The sequence below is a fragment of the Dreissena polymorpha genome, unplaced genomic scaffold (genome assembly GCF_020536995.1).
Source record: "Dreissena polymorpha isolate Duluth1 unplaced genomic scaffold, UMN_Dpol_1.0 chrUn007, whole genome shotgun sequence".
In the NCBI taxonomy this organism is placed as follows: domain Eukaryota; kingdom Metazoa; phylum Mollusca; class Bivalvia; order Myida; family Dreissenidae; genus Dreissena; species Dreissena polymorpha.
This window is the reverse complement of record NW_026273321.1, coordinates 741943-762717: the sequence shown is the minus strand read 5'-3', so window position 1 is coordinate 762717 and position 20775 is coordinate 741943. Positions and strand designations below refer to the sequence as shown.

The 20775-nt window shown below is 37.3% G+C and overlaps 1 protein-coding gene across 1 annotated transcript in view; it reads left to right on the top strand.

Annotated features, from left to right (window-relative positions):
• Window positions 1-20775, top strand: part of LOC127863409 (macrophage mannose receptor 1-like) — a 35481-nt gene that overhangs the window by 4355 nt on the left and 10351 nt on the right. Inside the window, exons 2-27 of the mRNA XM_052402932.1 lie at window positions 1251-1414; window positions 1645-1781; window positions 2141-2265; window positions 3172-3268; window positions 3636-3759; window positions 4721-4839; window positions 5211-5323; window positions 5954-6083; window positions 6570-6652; window positions 7554-7688; window positions 8023-8133; window positions 8637-8666; window positions 9658-9831; window positions 10296-10412; window positions 10685-10813; window positions 11033-11074; window positions 11487-11666; window positions 12257-12438; window positions 13023-13142; window positions 13813-13937; window positions 15439-15584; window positions 16072-16277; window positions 16621-16736; window positions 18674-18717; window positions 19008-19175; window positions 19573-19620. Coding sequence (XP_052258892.1) covers window positions 1251-1414; window positions 1645-1781; window positions 2141-2265; window positions 3172-3268; window positions 3636-3759; window positions 4721-4839; window positions 5211-5323; window positions 5954-6083; window positions 6570-6652; window positions 7554-7688; window positions 8023-8133; window positions 8637-8666; window positions 9658-9831; window positions 10296-10412; window positions 10685-10813; window positions 11033-11074; window positions 11487-11666; window positions 12257-12438; window positions 13023-13142; window positions 13813-13937; window positions 15439-15584; window positions 16072-16277; window positions 16621-16736; window positions 18674-18717; window positions 19008-19175; window positions 19573-19620 — 3165 coding nt within the window. The remainder of the gene's footprint in view (window positions 1-1250; window positions 1415-1644; window positions 1782-2140; window positions 2266-3171; window positions 3269-3635; window positions 3760-4720; window positions 4840-5210; window positions 5324-5953; window positions 6084-6569; window positions 6653-7553; window positions 7689-8022; window positions 8134-8636; window positions 8667-9657; window positions 9832-10295; window positions 10413-10684; window positions 10814-11032; window positions 11075-11486; window positions 11667-12256; window positions 12439-13022; window positions 13143-13812; window positions 13938-15438; window positions 15585-16071; window positions 16278-16620; window positions 16737-18673; window positions 18718-19007; window positions 19176-19572; window positions 19621-20775) is intronic.

Here is a 20775-nt window from a genome sequence, read left to right as displayed (position 1 = left end):
CCGAGATAGAACAAATGTACGTCTGATCGGCTAAAAGCGTGAAACATAAATGAGAACTGGCAGGAACGTAGTCGGTTTTATAGTCGCCGTGCAGAACGTGGCTACAACTACGTCCTCAACGTACTAAGAACGTAATAGGACGGAGTGAGAACTGCCTTTGAACGAGTTACCACTGCACAACGAATAAAGAAGAACTGCGTACGAAAGTGATCTGGCTGAGGACGGGCTCGGTCTGACTGGACAATTGTCTGATTGTCCCAACGTGGACAATTGGAAAATTGACCCAATTTGAACTAGATAAAGACGGACTGGCAACGGGATATGACGGGATAGGGACGAGCTGCACGTAGCGCGCACTGTGTATGAACGTCATTCCAGCATATTGTAGGTTTTTTCTGACTAAAACTACACGTTCAAGCAAGATCACATCCCGTTCAGCATTTTCTTCAGAACGTGGTCGAACTGTTTTAGAAACGTGCTTGGTATATGGGCTCCTTATACGACTATTTGGCAGCCATTTATGCACTTAATGAAGTGACAGCGGATTGTATAATTTGGGTTCCAAAAATGTATTAACAACGGAATATATTCCATGGGCTTTAATCATGTAGCGAAAATATAAATATATACTGTGTTTTGATAATATAGTGATAACGGAATATTTACCGTGCGTTTAGACGATGTCATTAATATTGTTACTACTTGTATTGTGACACAGACGCAAGGTTATTGTTTTAATTTAATTATATGAGCTTCAAAAATACACAATGTAAATATCAAGGGCGAATTTACTGCTTAAAACTTTCGGCGTAATTGTCCTTCAAATCTGATGTGATGAAAAGTGTATCTGAAAACAAAAATGTTCAAAACACAACAACAAAAATATTAAATATGTATGATAAAAGCAATAATTACACTATTGACATGTATATCAAAAGTATATTATTATAATAATAATGCCCATAATTTTAGAATATTAATAAATGACTTTTCATGGAAAGTTCTACTAAAATAGGTCAGGCGTTGTCTGTATAAAAAAATCTAATTGTTTTAGGCTATTATCATCTAACTGATTCCAATTGCATAAAAAAAGAAAACGGATAATAGGGTATCATTATTTGTTATGATTACATTTATTTACGTTTACTAACGACGGCAAGGTCAACCATAACACGAATGCTTGTCTTGTGACCGCTATATTACTATATATTGTATCAGAGGGAACTGTACGTTTGCGTGTTTATTTCTAGTGACTTCACAAGACTGTCCCACGTACTGGGTGTCGGACAGTCGCGACCAGACTGCGCCCTGCTATCTTATCACCAACAAGATCCAGCGAACTTTCACCGAGGCCAGGAAGTTCTGCAATAACATGGGTGGCGATCTCCTTATCATCAACTCCGTGCAAGAAAGGGTGAAACGAATATGTAGTCTCACAATCGTACAAAATAGCCATAGTTGGCGTTTTACACATTTAGGCTTATTTTGTATGTATGGTAAGATACTTAAATACATAAAAAAGAAATTGTAAGTATATTCTCAGCAATGTATTTTAGAAAATTAGAAAAACGCATATTTTAGTAGAGAAAAGTATCCTGAAATGTAGCTTTCATTAAACGTAAAGCATATACTCATTTTAACCAGGATTCCGTATACGGCATGGTTCAGACGTACAAGGGCTATTACCCAACGCACACGGAATGGTGGATAGGCATGACTGACTCGGTTATGCAGACGGCACAGGCGTGGGTAGACGGCTCTAGTGTAACTCAATCATTCCTGTAAGTAAGAACATGCAGAAGTGACTATTATTTTGTGAAAGCATGCTCCAATAAAGTCAGATCACTGTTACACTCAACTTTCATAGGTAACTATGTTTACTAAATTGGATTAACTGTACCTAAGAAATCGGTATAAGATTTTTTGAATATAATTGTATTTGAATATTCAATACGATTTTTTTCATTATAAAAACACTGATTTGGCCAAAATAATATTTTGCCATAAAACAACTGTAATCTGAAAGTATCGCACTTCACGGGCAAAGATAGTTTCATACTTCGAGAATATCTATTAATCCCCGTTTCAGCCACAACATCAATTCAAAAACAACAAATCTCTTGGTTTTCATTCTGTACAGCCAATGGTACGGCCAGGAACCGGCACAGTACGACCGATCAAAGAAGTGCGTGGTGACGTACAACAATACACTACGTCATGAGAACTGCGATTCCACCCAATACTTTATTTGCGAGAGAACACGATGTGAGTATCGCATCATTGGACATTGAACGTGCATACATGTGAGCAGGGTTGTAGAACATTTCTGCTAAACAATGAAGGCGCTATTTTTATCTTCAGCTCATTGCATTATTCGAGCGTTCTCTCATACTTAACTATTTCTGGTAAATATGAGCCGTGTTCTGTGAGAAGGGGGTCATGCTTGTGTGTAAAGGGTCGTCCCAGATTAGCCCATGCAGTCCGTACCGGCTAAACAGGGACGACACTTTACGCTTTTATGATATTTTTCGTTTCAAGAAAGTCTCTTCTGAGCAAAATTCCAGTTTAAGCGGAAATTGTTGTCCCTGTGTCAATCTTGGACGACACATTACGAGCATGCATTAAACCCCCTTTTCACAGAGCATGGCCCATGTATATTCAAGAAATCGATATAAAAACTAACCAACATGTAAAATGATTAAACAATTGCTGGTTTTGATAATTATATAGTTTTGTATCCTACATCGTAAAGAATTCTCATTTTTCATGTGCTCCGTCAGGTCCCATGATGACTGTGTATCTTTTCTTTATAAGGTGGGTAACTTAACAAATTAGATTACGGTAATCACGTCATAAATTACGTCACAGACGTAAACACTATATTATACAAAATAACGAATGTTTTTTCCTGTTATTACATTGATTATGCAAAATGAAGGGTACTCGGTAAGACCGTATTCGCGACACGATTACTAACTGATTAAGCGTTGCGTATCAGTACAAAAATATATATTATTGGTTACAATAATTTGCTGTTATTGTATCCTGTCGTTCTGGGTCAGTAAGAAGCCACGACACTAATAATATCTCAAAATAATGATTATTAACATGTGTCGTCTATAATCGTTATTATATCCTGTTTGACAACCACCTCTGTCATTACGTCAACAGCTACCGGTCTGTGGTGTGATTCCCGGGCCGGGTGGGAAAGCATCAACGGGAAGTGCTACAAGATCACCACCAGGGCGCTACCGTGGGACGCTGCTAGGTACATGGATACATTAAAAAATCACCGTCTTACATAACACGAAGTTTCCATGAGCAAAGAATACAAATTATTGCTTAATCCTTGTTAAACATACACATTTATATTTATTCAACGTCTCAACGTACAATGTATATCACATTCAATGTGCGTGCTTGTTGGTAGAAGACAGCAGAATTCACAAATGTTGAGTTGAGTTTTTTTTGCTGACAATCACTGGAAATGGATGTTTTAAAATACATCAAGCATTATTGTAATTAAAGTTTTTTCTTCAATCGTCAAACTCGATCGCCAGACTCGTCCCTTATAAAAAGGCCAAACAAAAAAAACCAGAAAAATGTGGAATGGCGTTTCAATTTCTGTTTCGCAGAGCAGAGTGTCAAACCAGTAATGCCAACCTAATGGTGATAGAGGACGATGCCACTGAACAGACTCTGTACGATTTGATAGAGTCAAGACAGTCCGACATGTGGATCGGTCTTCGAGCAATACCGGTAAATAAACAGGGTTTGACATAAAGCAGTAAAGTGATGTTGCTACAAGTATTTGATGTTCGTTTTATTACTTTGAGTTTCGGTTATTAACACGATGCATCACTTACAATATTGCTTGCACGTATTTTTGTTTTTAACACTAACTGTATTACCGTTATTTGATTGTATATTTATGTCTCAAAACTATACATTTTTGAATGCGAGCACGTCACGGTTTACATTTGACTATTCAGAGTACTCTTATATTGTAACATTAATTGCAATGGATACTGTGTCCGCATAGCGACCGGGAGATTACGGGTTCAATCCCCATTATGGGAGAGTTCTTGAGATCTTTCCTAAAGACATCAAGTACTGGTTATACGCCCAGGAAGCGGACTCGAAAGCGTTTCAAATAAGTAGTAAGTACTCTAAATGCAATTGAGCTAAAATAAAAGTCTTACCAATATTGTAACATACACTAGTATATCTACTTGCCTTTCGATTGTTAAATTTCAGTATAAAAATCCCTGCCAAATATTGAACACCTCCTGGAGTTGCAATATTTACTATGCAATTGTATATTATATTGATATAAAAAACGATATATCGCGAAATTTAACGTCGCATTACTGACACATGTAATGTGTAATGAAGAATGAAATGTAAAATGTGTTTATTTAATGATAAGTATGAACTTAAAAATACGAGATAAATAACTCTTTATAACATGCTATATTTTGAATTGTAAGGGATGAACTAAAACATGTGAGTTACAACTATAAAGTTTAATCGAAAGTATGAACTTAAAATTGTGAATATTGAAGCTTTAAGTATGCAGCGTTAAATGTGAATATTACGTATGAACTGTTTGAAGTCACAAGATGAATTTTGGATTTATACCTGCTATTCGATAACGGAAAGTCGTGTTAACGAGCAAACGTACCACATACTGACAAACGCACATGCACATTGATTCCAGGCGGTTCTTGGATACGCACTGAAATGGGTGGGACTCAGCAACAAAGACCTGGACGTTATCCACGCCTACTGGACTCCGGATATACAGACCACACAGAACGCTCTGGGAATCGCAATCAGGTATAATTTCTGCATTCTTTACAAAGCAATGTACGGTCATAAATGGTATAATCGCGCGAAAATACCAACGAAAAGCGTGTCGCATCACAAGCAAATTTAAATTATGGAAAACAAAATCAAATATGTCTTCTGTTATTGCCTATGTCGTCTAAGATATAAAGTTAAACTAAAAAATAAAATGGAATTCAAATAAAAATACGCTCAATAAACTCTCCTTTATGTGATTATTTGATAATAATATCCCTGTATGAAGGTTCGCTTACGATTTTTAGTAAATAAGGACCCCATAGGAGTGCTATGAATGTTCGCTCACTATATTCGGTAAATAAGAACCTCATGTGATTGCATTGTGTTGCTTACGTTTTGTCTAGCTCTAACGGAACGTCAAGTTGCGTGATTGCCAACCACACTTCCGGTGCGCGCAACAACTGGCAGATGGTTGACTGTGGGACAAGAGCGTTCTCCATATGCCAGAAACCCTCAGGTAATATATACGATGTTTATGAAATAATATGGCTTTAATGGAATATATTCATACTGAAATACTCATTCACTGTCCCGAAAAATATGATGCTATCTGTGCGCTAAAATTATAAGAACGACTGAAAAGAATAATATAAACTATTAACATGTAAGCATAAGTGTTGAAATTGAGCGAACAATGGCTGTCCGGCTAGCTCAGTGATTGGTACACTCGCTTCTCAACTAGGCGACTAGGGTTTAATTACCGAACACGGCAACATCTGAGTTGCAGGTCACCAAACCGGACGGGTTCCTTCCGGGTACTCCGACTTCCCCCCCATAAAAACAAAACCACATCTTCATTTAAACATCTTTCATTTACAACGAAATAGCTGAAAATTGCAGCTATAATTAAAAATGTGTTCCAACTTTCGTGAGTCTAGAAATTACTTAGGCACGATTGCTGGGACACACTCCCGCTCCACACATAATGCAGCCTCTTGCTCGGAAAATAACTCATAAACTTCGAAATACACACACATAAGCGAACAATAAGCCAACTGCCCGTTTATCATAATGAAATAATTCTAACAAGATGACAAAACGTAATAAAAGTAAAATAAGACAAAGTATATTCCTACTATATTTGCAGGAAGGTGCGCATCCGGATGGATCCAGCACGGCATCAAATGCTACCGGATTGTGACTGAGGTGCAGACCACACTTCTTAATGCACAGACATTTTGCCAGGATAGAAATGCAAACCTTCTGACCATTAAGAGGTGCGGGCCGCATTTTACTGATTAGATTTAATATAAAAAAACATCCGACAGCATTAATAAGGCACTTCTGTATGGTTTCTTGTACTTTCTTCGTTGAACTCTGGTAAACATGCATTTGAAATACGGTATTAATTAGATAATATAATGTTGCCATTAAGACATATATTTTTAGAAGTTGCAATCATTGTTTCAAATTGTCTATGCAGATAAAAAAAGTTCGTTAATAAAACATGGGGATAAAGGTTAGTCAGACATCCCACAATCCTCGAAAGTAAGATGTTTAACTAATTTTTAATTAGAACATGCATGACATTGGAAAATCCCATATTTTCTATGCAAATATGCTTGTATGACACGTGAACATGAGCGCTCATTAAAGTATTAATAGTCTCCCTTTACTGAGAAAATATATCTTGGTATTACACCAAATAGAAACAAATCTCCACTATTTATCTCATTGATATATTCCCATTCTTCTATTTTCAGTTCTGACGTACAGACCTTCATTAACAGTCAGCTATCGGACCTGCGGCAGAGGCGTATCAACGCTATTTGGCTGGGCCTCACAGGTAGTCCAAACCACATATCCACCAATACTATTTGAGCCGTGCTCTGTGCAAAGGGGGTTTCATGCATGTGTGTAAAGCGTCGTCCCAGATTAGCCTATGATGTCCGCACAGGCTAATCAGGGACGACACTTTCCGCGTTTATGATAATTTTCGTTTAAAGAGGGTCTATTCTTACCAAAAATCCATTTTTGCGAATTGCACAGGCTAATCTGGGACGACACTTTACGCACATGCATCAAACCTCTTTTACACAGAGCGCTGCCAATTTATAATTAGATCAAAACGTGGAGTAAATTTGGCTTAGGACGCTATTCATATTAGCAACTAATTAAGGTTTTCAAAAAACGGTGAAGGTATTGTTTAATAGAGAAAAAACCGTTCATGTAATTTTAAATGGCCAGTGGGAGTTTTAAATGACGTAAAAATTGCTATAAAAATTCCGCTTGATTACGTTAAACACCACTGAAAATGTATATGAATAATATGTCAATCAACGTGTACATCTACCTATCTTAGTGGCTAACTATGCTTTCAATAGACCTTATTCGTATCATAACTATTCCATATGACAATACTCACCGCCATACTAAATTGTACCTGTCCTCATGTAAATAAGGTGTACAAATCAGTTGCAATGAGTTCCGAATGGATTCTTTTAAAACTCGCCGACATTGCTACGAACAATTATTTCTTACATTATAACCGAGAGTGCACCTATTAAATCCATATTTATTTGTACCTCGTGTACGAGTTATAATAGTATATTAGCGTAAAAACAACAACACACAAAGGTGAATTATCAATACATGCAAAGACACGACCATTCATGTCCTTGTTTCAACAAAGTTTCTTAAATATCTATGCGTTTATGATCATGCACTTTTATGCAAATTCGAAACAGACGCCTCAATGAATCAATGGACGTGGAGCGACGGAAGTGCTATTTTTACGCCACCATATAGCGACTTCAGCAACCTCAATGGGCAGACGCTAAACGGAAGTGCCCCAGGTCTTGACTGCATGAATATTTTTACAGGTACGTGGTTTATGCTAAATTACGAAATAAGCGCCTAGTCGTTATTTTGTATTCACGTTATTTCGTTCGTATTTATGTAAAAACACACTGTTCTCATGAAAGGAGATCATCTCAATACGTTTAATACTTACATATATTTAGTTATAACGGAAAATTAATATGTTTTAATATTAGAAATAATATGCCGTAAAAAAACTGAATTATTGTTTTTTAATACAATTAAAAACAGCGCAAACAATAAATAATATGTTTAAATACATTAACAGATTGTTTTTTTTTAAGGGAAACCATAATATTTTGTCAACGCATTTTACATCAAACTTTACCTTTTTAGATGACGTGAATGGAACCTGGCAACATGCGTCCAGCTGCAACAACAACAACTCGTTTATATGTGAAATCGGAGTAGGAAGACCACCCGCAGTCCCTACCTTGCCTCCTGGTGGTAAGTGTGGCGCCATTTTGTTATAAAAATAGTATCGTAAGTCGTTCTTAATTTGAACATAAGAAGACACTTTTCTTTGTGAAAATAACCGATTATTGTTATATTGTACACATGTATATTCAGCAATTTGTTTTAATTCTTGATCAAAATATAAGCACTCACTGTATACATGTCAAGCTTTAAGTAATCGAATCAGCCGAAGCTTAATACTTAATGATTCTTTATTTGAAAATAAAATGTTTGAGTAAGTAATATTCAGTTTGTCGATAAGGTTCTTGAGCATTTCCTAAGCATTTTAAGTCTACTTGCACCTTTTAATTACATGTACTTAAGTTGGGGATTGTGTCCCGTGATTGCTGTATGTGTATTTTTAAGTTCAAACGACTTACAAGAGGATATAATAAGTAATGTAAGTGTGTCTTTCATGCAGTAAAACAATATACCTTTTGCAAAAATCCTTCAACTATTTGTTGTTTTTCTATGGTATACTTTTTAACTTTCAGCTTCAACTATAGCGCCGATACAAACTACAGGTACGATCGGATTTTACTTCAATATAACAAATTTAAGGTTTAAAATTTAGCAAATTGTTTTAGATAACATTAATCCGGGAGCTGACGTTATTTTACCACATCTTCATTTGAGCCGAGCTCTGTGAAAAGGGGGTTTAATGCATGTGCGTAAAGTGTCGTCCCAGATTAGCCTGTGCAGTCCGCACATGCTATCTGGGACAACAATTTCTGCCTGAACTAGATTTTTGCTTAGAAGAGACTTTCTTTGAACGAAAAAAAAATCATTAAAGCTGACAAAGTCGCCCCTGATAAGACTGTGCGGACTGCACAGTCTAATCGAGGATAACACTTTAAGCACATGCATTAAGGCCACTTTTCACAGAGCAAGGCTCATTTAAATTTTAAAAACAATAGAATGTAAGTCATATGACAGCAAAGCTTGTTTTTATAATCTTAAGCATGGGAATGATCAACTTGAAATTATTTATAATCAGAAGATGAAAATGCAGCTATATTGCAAATAAGTTTCATACTGTAACACGAACATAATGTTTGATTTTTAATCAAGGACGTGTGGATTACATAGGAGAATAAACACACGCGTGATTGCTAAAATGTCCATGTCGATTATTTGTTTGTGAATAGAACCACACAATTTAAATACGTGTATTATCTTAAGAATATGATATAACATTTATACATATGATATGTAAATTTACATGACATTATTTGTCCCCTATCAATTTATTCAAATGAATCGGATAACTCTTCATATAAACCCTAGCTTTAAACGAGTGTATACTTATCCATACGTTAATTCAATCGGATATTAAACTTGGCGTTTACTGTTGACGTTTTTTGAAAATGAAATAAACGCAAAATATTAAGCACGACATTCATCTGTTGATAATATATAGAACAAGTAAGCCTCACATGATTGTGCCACTATACATTTCTCACCTTATATTCTATATACTTTATCAGCTCATTTGATTTTATATCTTAACCCCAGGCGCCGCTTGGAGCACCGAGTGCGGGCCCTTCTGGGTCCTGGACAGCGCAAGCAGCTACTGCTACCGATTTTCAGACGACACAGTCACGTGGTTTCAAGCGCGATCCCTGTGTCAGAACGACTCTGCCCAGTTGGCCAGCGTCACCAGCATCCACGAGCAGAACTTTCTTGCAAGTAAGTAGATTCCGTTATAAACTACAAGCTCGTGTGATTTGTTCTTTCAGTTTTCCTGATTCAGCGTATTATACTCTTCAACAGATACATGTGATATGAGGCGACATAAAAATGGTATATGACTGTCAAACACAAATATTTGCTCTTTTACACAATTAGAATTGTGATAATGACAATGAATGTAAATTTGGGGTTAAATACAATCATATTCGTAAAGAAATTGACATTTCAACCTAGATGTTCACAGGTGCAGCTAAACGGTTAGGTAGCATATATGTTACCCGTTTACCTCACATTTAATACAAAGTTCTGTTTGGTAGAAGACCAATATTTAACAAGGGATTGTTGATCATTCTGCACAAATTAAATTGCATACATGGTATTCGCATTTCAATATTTATAATAACAATTCAAACACGTTGAGTCATAAGCATAGCACTAACGGCGAACCTTTTTTGTTGCAGACAGCATGTTTGCGTACAGGTCCCCAGCTCTCTGGCTCGGAGCGAACGACCTGGCAACCAACAAGGGCTTTAATTGGATAGACGGGTCAGGATTCGCATTCCTCAACTGGTCACCGGGTATTAACATATATTTGTACTCTATCACATTGGGCCTTATTAATATAATCTTTCATAACCTTTATAATTTTTAATTAAGCCTGTATCAAGTTGAGTCCAAATCTAAATTAAATTTATGGTGTAACAAAAACGGAATGTTTGTTTGAAATATTGCAGAGTCTGCGGTTGGCTTGACATGATAACATATATGGACAGCTTCATGGTTGTATCGGGCTAGCAAAGTGAACCGATTCGCGTCCGTTTTTATAATTAAATAAAACTTATTATTACAGGTGAACCCAACAATTTGAACAAAATGGAGCAATGTCTCGAGGTAACAACCGGGGGTCAGAATGTGGGACTCTGGAATGACATCAGTTGTACGTCACAACGAGGCTACGTCTGCAAAAAGAAAAGCTCGCGTAAGAATTCGATGTATATTTAAACAATGTATCTTTATGTCATCTTAATTATAAAAGCAACGCGTACGTATATTTATAAAACGTTAGATGTAATCTTTCACGGTAAATATACTTAGTTTTTTATTGATTCAAAATATCTTCACATCATTCATGTGTATTTGCTTTATTGTTGAATAACGTAAGATGACGTAACGTTAACACACATATTGATTGTTATAGATTTTCCTACGGTTCTTCCGCCATCAAAACCGCAAATTCCAAGTAAGTGTTCAAATTTTTAAATGATAGCCTAACAGACCCAATTATGCAACAACACAATTATATCAACAAAGGAAAGTTAGTTCTAAAAAAAAAATTAACGTTCAGGCGTTAGTGCAAATCCGGCGATATTTCAAAATTAAAGTTATGTAAGTTGATATCTCCTAATTGGGCATTGTAAATTTCGCCCCGACGTGTCACACTGAGAGATTTATGCCAAGTATTTATAAGCGTAGTCGCAGTGATATCAATGATCGTTCAACAACTATTCAATAGTGAAATGTTACACTATTTAAAAAAAATACACGGTTCGATTAATCAGGAAATGTAAAACGCAACATATATAACAGTTGCTTTAAATATGACTAGTATGTTCGGTTCATTACAATTCCCTACTGGTATGTGTCTGCGGCAGACGGCCAGAAATACGGATGTCCGAGCGCCGAGTGGTTCCCGGAAGTGGATACGTGCTGGCTCATCCGGACCGACGCCCTGAGCTGGACCAAGGCAAGAGCAAAGTGTCAGAATCTCACCAGCGAACTGGCCAGCATCACCGACGAGTTCCAACAGAACTTCCTGTATAGCGTCCTCCCTCGTAAGTTAACAAATACAGCAGACGAAACAGGCTGAATGATTTAGAATGTTTTTTTTTCTTAAGTTTCATATTTGTCTTAAGCCTTAACATAAGAGCAATATATTAAAGCATGAAAAAGTGATACTTTAACGCTACACATGAGTCAATATTTAAATGAGAATCGTTCACGGTTCAAAGTTATGGGCCATGCTATGTTCATTTTTGTAACCAGGTTCTCTCTTCCTGGCTCCCCCACAGCTTTGCTTTAAAAAAACATGTCTAATGTATGTCTTACGCGTAAATCTCTAAGGGGCATCGAACCCAGGGCGTTGCTGCCATCAAACAAACGTGTCTGTTAAAGAGCGATATTTAAACACAGGCTTACAGCAGTTATTCATACTATTACAATTATTACTTATCTTATATAACATCTGCATAAAGTGGACTCAAATCCCATAGGCGGCATATTGTTTCAGGTGTTCTTGATATACCTGGTAGATGCCCTAACCTGTTTGGTTTATATTAATTCGATAAGAAATTTCGAACTTAAAAATAACATACACAGTTGTATTAAATTAGGTCCTTAAAAGTGTATTTTTACATAAAATTAGTGGTCACTCGGACTCGAGACCGATTCTGGATCGGCTTGAACGACATTGGCAACCAGATGCGGTTCCAGTGGACGGATAAGAGCCCCGTGACCTACACCAACTGGGCTGTAACAGAGCCCAACAACTTCGGGAATCGTGCTGAAGATTGTGTCTCTATCGAGGTTTGGGACGCCGCACAACGGGTAATAATACGCAATCGTTATAACGTACTTTATTTCATTTGGATTTGTTCCAAAATGATCAACGAAATACAATTATTTGGCAAAAGATATCGAAAATGTATAGAGCACCAGTAACTTATGCCGTTGGTACCACAACCATTATAACCGTTAAAGTTAAGAAGTCATAACGGGCAATCCTAACGACATAGGCATAGGCAGAATAATACGAGACACCACTTGAACTGTCCAACCTTAATCATCAATAATATCTTTATATGGGCCGTGCTCTGTGAAAAGGGGGTTTAATGCATGTGCGTATAATGCCGTCCCAGATTAGTCTGTGCAGTCCTCACAGGCTAATCAGGAACGACACTTTTCGCATAAACTGGATTTTTGCTAATAAAAGACTTTCTTTAAACGGAACTATCACAAAGCGTAAAGTGTCGTCCAGGATTTGCCTATGCGGACTGAAACCTCTTTTTCACAGAGCAAGCCCCATATGTATTCTAAAAGCAATCAACAATCTTAACAAAAGGGCAATAATGAAATCATGTATAATCTTTTAAAACTTCACTCGTCCATTTCTTTGTAAACTACACACACAGAAGGGCGAGTGGAATGATGACATATGCGAGGAGCCTCTGCAGGGCTACATCTGCAAGCTGGCCATGGCGGCGGTACCCGCAAACACTCCGCAGATGGATCGGAGTATGGGCTGTACTGGGGTATGTTTATAACAAATAAATATGAGCCGCTCTCTGAGACAAATGGGCTTAAGGTGTGTGATGAATGTCGTCCCAGGTTGGCCTGCGCAGTCCACACATGATGATCAGGGGCGACACTGAACGAATATGGTGAATTTCTGTTTAAAAGAGACTTCGTTGAAACGAAAAATTCCTTAAAAGCCGCAAGTGTCGTCCCTGATTAGTCTGTTCGTACTGCACATGCTAATCTGTGATGACAATTACGCATTTGCATAAAGCCACTTTATCTCAGAGTGCGATTCATAGTACATGTATTTTATTTTCACCAACAACAAGTTTTAAAAACGCTTCTTAAATGTAAAGGGTAAACAGTTTATGATAGGAGAAATTACTTCTCGATTTACACAGTAAAATCACTCCTAGTCTAGAATTGCAAAAGACAATTTTGTCGTTAAAATCAATATTAATACACGTTTATGTCATGATTAGGTCATTTAATGCAGCTACCTGCGTGGACTGACTTTAATACTCGAAATGGGCATGAACATTTCATGAATAGTAGATAGTAGATATTAAAAGCATAAATTTCTATGAATTAATATATGCAATGTGATAAAAATATAATTTGAAGCAAATATTTTATATATATAAATAAATATTAATTACCGTGTACATTATTACTACGTTTCAGTCCAATGGTTTGACGTATGGCCCCAAGTGTTTTCAACTGTCGCCCGCCGGCCAGGTTGTCAGCTGGAACGCTGCACAAGCCCAGTGTAGAAGCCAGGGCGGCCAGCTGGTCACAATACTGAATGAGTAAGAAACTACTGATACTACTGCTGCTGTTGCGGATACTGTTAATACTGCTATTTCTAATAATACAATTACAACAGTTACTGTCACTACTATACACGGCCGTTAATCAAGGGTGCCAACACTTTTTTGAGATGCATTAATAAATGAGCCTATGCTACTTCCAAGGTGGCGTTCAGGCTTATATTTGTAAGTTGACTTCTTCATTACATTTGAGTCGCGTACGTTTTTATTTAGAGTAGTTTCCTAATAATGCCTTGATGGATTTAAATGTTCGTCTTTGTCAGATAAGAACATTTAACATGTATAATACAACAAAGTTAATGGAAAAAGACCGAGCTATGTTCATATTTGGAGTTGATAGTGGGAAAAACTACATATAGGAGCATAACTAAGATTCGTTGACCATGGCCTTTAAGTAAATTGAGCATTTGGATTAAGGGACACAAATCATCGCTTCAAGTAGAAGTATTATCTTATATTTATTTCGTGAATAATCATACTGTATAAAAATGTTGTAGATAAACTATTTGATAATGTTGAACATTTAGTTATTGTATTTATTGAGTATTACATATTGTTGGTATATATCGTACAATCTGTTTTATTCATGTTGGTTAATTCTTTATTGAGTTGATAACTTATATATTAAAAAATTCATCTATTTTTTTTTATAATGTGTTTACGTTCTGTAAACATTGCCATACGACTGTTAATTGATACATTGTGCATTGACGCCCCCTCCTATCATTAGCGTCATCCCCTTAGCGTTGGCTCCATCCCTTTTGGAAAAAAGCAAAATTATCTATCAGGTCGGCAAGAAGCCAATATTGTTGTGCATGCAGCATCTAGTATATGTTGTACGCAGTCGTTTGATGTCGTTAAAGATTGGTGGTAATTTGCTCATCACACAGGTGAAACTCATCGAAATGCTTTTTAAAACTACACCATACCACAACTGATAAAGGTTGTAGCGTTTCCAAATCGGTTGTGAATGTGTGTTTCTGTGCATGTACATTGTATGATGAATGAAGCTTTGCTGAAAAGCAATAGATTGCCCATTTTTTTTAATAATGCTGTATATGCTGAAAATAACAACATATGAAACCTACACAACGTGTAAAATTATCCATGCTATTTGAAAACATCCGGGCCTGAGGTCCACCTCGAAAGTTGCATTTGCTCATTTATTAATGCATCTAAAAAAGAGGTGGCGCCCGTGATTAACGGCCGTGTAAAACTGACTCTATTATTGCTACTATTAATTAATATTTTTATATCGCATTTAACGATTTAGGTCACATCTACTTTAGTGATAATTACTACATGATGTACTACCAAATGCACTCCTAAATAATCATGCTACTAAAACCCATACATAGCACAAGGATTGCCTCCAAAACCGCACACAAGTCACACAGGTTAAATGCACTTACTCGGCACGTAGGATTAATATAAACCAACTATGGCGATTAAATAACAAAGCAGAGTGTTCTGGTTTCAGACTCCAGCAAGCGTTCTTAGCCTCCCAATTAAAGGCCCCGTCCTCCTACTGGATTGGACTGAGCAACGTTGTCCCTGGAAACACCACCTTGACATGGGTAAACGGAGCTGGCCTAACATACACAGCTTGGGCCAGCGGACATACGGGTGAGTCAACCATATGCCAGAAACAATCGTGGTGTTTGTGAAAAAAAAACTTAGAGAAAACAATGTTATGCAGGCCATTGACATCAAAATCGAAAGCTCTTACTTCAACTTTACTATAACACGAGAAGAACCAGAATGGTTCGTATTTGTATTATGTTTGACTTTGCAAGCGACTTTTACGTGCATAAGGTAAAGGTGTGTTGTGCATCTACACGACCTCGGATTGATTGAGAAGTAAACAAAACGGAGGTCTTTAGAATCTGATCGTTACACACACTTTATATTGGATCACTTGATGGTTATAAAGTATGAAATGTGTTCGGAAAAAATGACGTAGGCATTAACACACATATAAAGTGCTTTTAAAGATGACAGTTTGTTACAAATATAGTCTATAACTAAATGAAACAATACGTAATCAAAAAAAGTTCATCAATTGCAATATTCAAACAACTTTTTGTATTAAATCCTAAAATATTCCTTCCAGGCGCTGAAATAAACACCTGCATGGCGATGCAGACAAGTTCACCCGGGGTTGGGCTGTGGATACACCAAGACTGTGGTAACCTGAAGCCCTACATCTGCGAGTATCCCCGGGCCGGCTGGTCTCAACCCTCTCAGACTGCAGCGCCCGTCACGGCGCCCTACGTGTGCCCCAGCGGGTGGAATGACGTCAATGGATACTGCTATAATGTGCGGGCAATGTTTTAGAAGTTTTGCATTTTTCATTATGTCAAAGATTTTTATTTTATTTACATACAGTTAGTTGTTTTTAATTCGATATGTGATTTAATTGTAAGATAAAATATGGATCCGTAATGGTTTCCTATCTCTTTAAACAATTATTAATCAGGAACCTATTCAAAGTCGTTTCTTTGTAAAAATTATTTCATAAAATGCCCCTTTTTGCTTAAACTTTTCATCCGACATAAATAGCCACAATAATCAAAATAATTCAATAGTAAAATACAATATGAGGACTTCACCGGTATTTTTGCACTTTTAACAAGTTTCATTTTCATTATTCCTTTGCCAGGTATTCTCTACGAAGTTGAGCTGGTTTTCGGCTCGTGTCACGTGTCGAAGTCTGGGTGCTAACCTGGCAAGCTTCCACTCCAGGAGCGAGGAGCAACAAGCGCTTCGTTACGGATAGTGAGCGTCTACTTTTAAGTCTAGCTCTTGCAAGATGCGGTTTAATGCATATGCGTAAATTGTCGTCCCATATAAGCCTGTGTCGTCCGCACAGGCAAATCAGGGACGACACTTTCCGCCGAAACTGGACCGTCGCTAAAATAATACTTAAACTAGAAATGGCGCGGCAGAGGCCGACGCGTATCCCCACGCCGAATGTTTGACCTAGGTGTGCCCCAGGGTTGGTAATGGGACCATATTGTCATAAGAGAAGTTCAGTATCAATTTGAAGTGAATCGGTGTAGAAAAGAAGAAATTATAGTAAAAGGCAATTTTGGGTGGGTGTGGTCTATGTGGGCGGGGCCCCAGGGTTGGTAATGGGGCCATGCATAGTTGAGATTGACCGTATTGTCATAAGAGAGGTTCAGTATCAGTTTGAAGTGAATCGGTGTAGAAATAAAGAAATTATAGTAAAAGGCAATTTTGGGTGGGTGTGGTCTATGTGGGCGGGGCGCCCCAGGGTTGGTAATGGGGCCATGCATAGTTGAGATTGACTGTATTGTCATAAGAGAAGTTCAATATCAATTTGAAGTGAATCGGTGTAGAAATGAAGAAATTATAGTAAAGGCAATTTTGGGTGGGTGTGGTCTATGTGGGCGGGGCCCCAGGGTTGGTTATGGGGCCATGCATAGTTGAGATTGACCCTCATGTCATAAGAGAAGTTCAGTATCAATTTGAAGTGAATCCGTGTAGAAATGAAAAAATTATAGTAAATGGAATTTTTTGGTGGGTGTGGCCTATGTGGGATGGCGCCCCAGGGTTGGGATTGGGGCCATGCATAGTTGAGATTGACCCTAATGTCATAACAAAAGTTCAGTATCAATTTGAAGTGAATCCGTGTAGAAATGAAAAAATTATAGTAAATGGAATTTTTTGGTGGGTGTGGCCTATGTGGGATGGCGCCCCAGGGTTGGGATTGGGGCCATGCATAGTTGAGATTGACCCTAATGTCATAACAAAAGTTCAGTATCAATTTGAAGTGAATCCGTGTAGAAATGAAAAAATTATAGTAAATGGAAATTTTTGGTGGGTGTGGCCTATGTGGGCGGGGCGCCCCAGGGTTGGGAATGGGGCCATGCATGGTTGAGATTGACCGTATTGTCATAAGAGAGGTCCAGTATCAATTTGAAGTGAATCGGTGTAGAAATAAAGAAGTAAATGTAAAATAACCTAAAAAAATGAGTGATAATTTCTGACGCGGCCCCACCCCAACCGCTATAACTTTTGACCCAGGGGTCAGATCAAAATTCCAAATAGTGCAGGGTCGCACATATGCTCATAGCTACCATGTGTGTAAGTTTCAAGGTTCTAGTGCTTTTAGTGTAGGAGGAGATAGTGGCCAGGACGGACGGACAGACAGACAGACAGACGGACGGACGGCGGAGATAACCACAATATCCCCACCTTTTTTTCAAAAAGCGTGGTGATAATTAAACAAAAAATACCATACAAGCGCAAAGTGTTGTCCCTGATTTCCTGTAGCAGTTATTTACCACACACTAATTTAGGACGACACTTTAAGCCCGGTTTTCACACAGCGAGGCCAATTTTGTGTGTGTTTTAATATAGAATACAGAAGCTACAACATCATATTCAGGAGGTAAAAGCTTGTGACAATCCAATAGTAGTTTATTTAAGGAAAGTGAGCAATGTCCCCAAATGTACTGGTCAATAGATACAACGCGACACAATACATCGCAATTATCACCGCTTATTAATTGTCAATGCAGAGCATTATTCAATAGTGAAACTATATCACAATATCATACTAATTTTGCATGTCTTTGGTTTGTTCGCAGACATTAAATATTGACTAACGCTTATGGATGAATAGGGTCGTTTTGGAATTCATACACATACACTTTTTATTGATATAATGTTCCTTTATTTGTGCACAGTTACACGGTGTGGATTGGGCTAAATGATCTGGATACTGAGAAAGGTAGGTCTTCGTGATAGAGCATACAAACGTATCTAGAAAAACAGCGATATTGCACAAGCGCTTTTTGTTATGTTGATATAAAATTATCAAAGACAGGGCACACTGACGTGAAATCCATATTGCCAGTCTCTCTTAAAGCTTTTAAATACTCTTTAAGTAAAGAAAGAATTTGAAACTATGATAATATAACGCGACAATTTACAACCGAAACGATAAAAAAGCCCACTGTTCAAAACTGTCTTAGTAGTCAGTTTGGCTTCCATTGGCGATATGCGGGTTGTCTGTGATAGGTTACACGTGGACCGACGGCACGGGTTTGAACTACACGAACTGGGCCCAAGGAGAGCCCAATGACTCCGATGGGACCGATGATTGCGTGGAGGTCAATGCAGTCGGACACAACTGGAACGACAACTCGTGCTATATCGCAAACGCGTACATGTGTAAGATCATTAAAGGTAAGCGGTTGTCAACTTTTATTCTGAAATGCTATTGTTGGAAATTTAGAGAGCTATGATATCATTTTGATTTTGGTGAAGTGCTGTGCGATCAAATTTATTACATTTCTTACAAGCATGAAATCAATATTTGCGACAAGAAATTGCTTTGCATTCGGCATGTTAATGCTGTCAAAAAATGAGTTTGCAATATTTACACCACAGCGTTTTCATGATGATGCAAGTGACTTTTGGCGTTCTTTGCAATTCAAAGTTTGGTTTTCTTGAATATAAATTATTGGTTAATTTCATTTAAGAAACATTTAAAGGCCCGTACATTTCTATTCATTAAAAATGAACAATCCTAACACGCAGAAATGTTTATTTGTTCACACCCTGTACTACTTGTGTATTTCAGGAGTTCCACTTCGGGTCCAGCCGACCAGTGTTCAACCGACCCAGGCTTGTATGTCTATAGTCATTTTCTGTATTCATTAACTGTGATGTTTTAGCATAAACGTTTAGACGAATATTGATTTTCCTGTAATAAGAAACTCGCGATAGATTGCATTTTATTTTCAATTCGTATTTGCGATTTCTTACTGGACGGTTAATCTGTATTCGACAACATTCAAAAAGCAAACATGCATCACATACTTGCTAAGGATGTCGGACATCACGTGACGTCAAGGATCTGTATATTTGGGATCAGTGTCGTTAAACCTGTGGTGTGACTGTTGAATATGGTATCAAACATTAAGCGTACTTTTACCTTAAAGATGTAATTACAAAATCGTTGTGTGTGGGTTAAACAAGCTACACGTGTTATTTACTAGATTGAAAGAAAGTAGTAGAGTACAACTATTACGTTTTACAAGCTCCATCCTCCAATCAAATATGACCTATAAACATATTGCGGAACAATGAAAACTGTGTGTGCAGTGGTAAAAATAGTACTAGTATGTTTTCTTAACATAGAAGTTTCCTGTCCGCGTTGTGGATTTATGAAAGGCTATATTTTAACCTTGGTTGAATTGTTTTGAAAAGCAAAGCGAGGAGGCCCAAATAGACCCCGACGTTTATTCTGCAATGTAGTTTTTGTGTCGAGTTTATAAAAAGAAAAACATGTATTAGAAGTCTATCATTTGGAAATGGTTAACTTGGTCGTTGTAAAAATAATGTACACTGTAAATGTAAGATAAAGACAGACTGAGACAGATTGAGAAAGTTGCAATAAATGGTATATCAACTAATGTGCAGAACAAAGATTTCAATGGAATAGTTATTGATTCTTTAATTGCTCAGACTACACATGATACCATTTGTTCTATGTTTGGTTTGAGAAATCTGATATTCTAATATTCATGTTCTTCTGCTGATTGTATCAATTGATGTGTTACTGATGTGGCAAGTGACTGCGTTATTTAACATTGAATAATGATCCGATGATCACTCATGTGATACTCTCGCAAATCAGCAAAGTTCAAACACAAAACTAAAATGAAACTGTAAAATGCAAATAAAAACATTGAAATGAAATATCGAAATAAACTGTTTTAAATATTCATGTGTAGCAAACAAGGAAGCAAGAAAAGCCCATGTAAGTCAGCATTTCACTCTT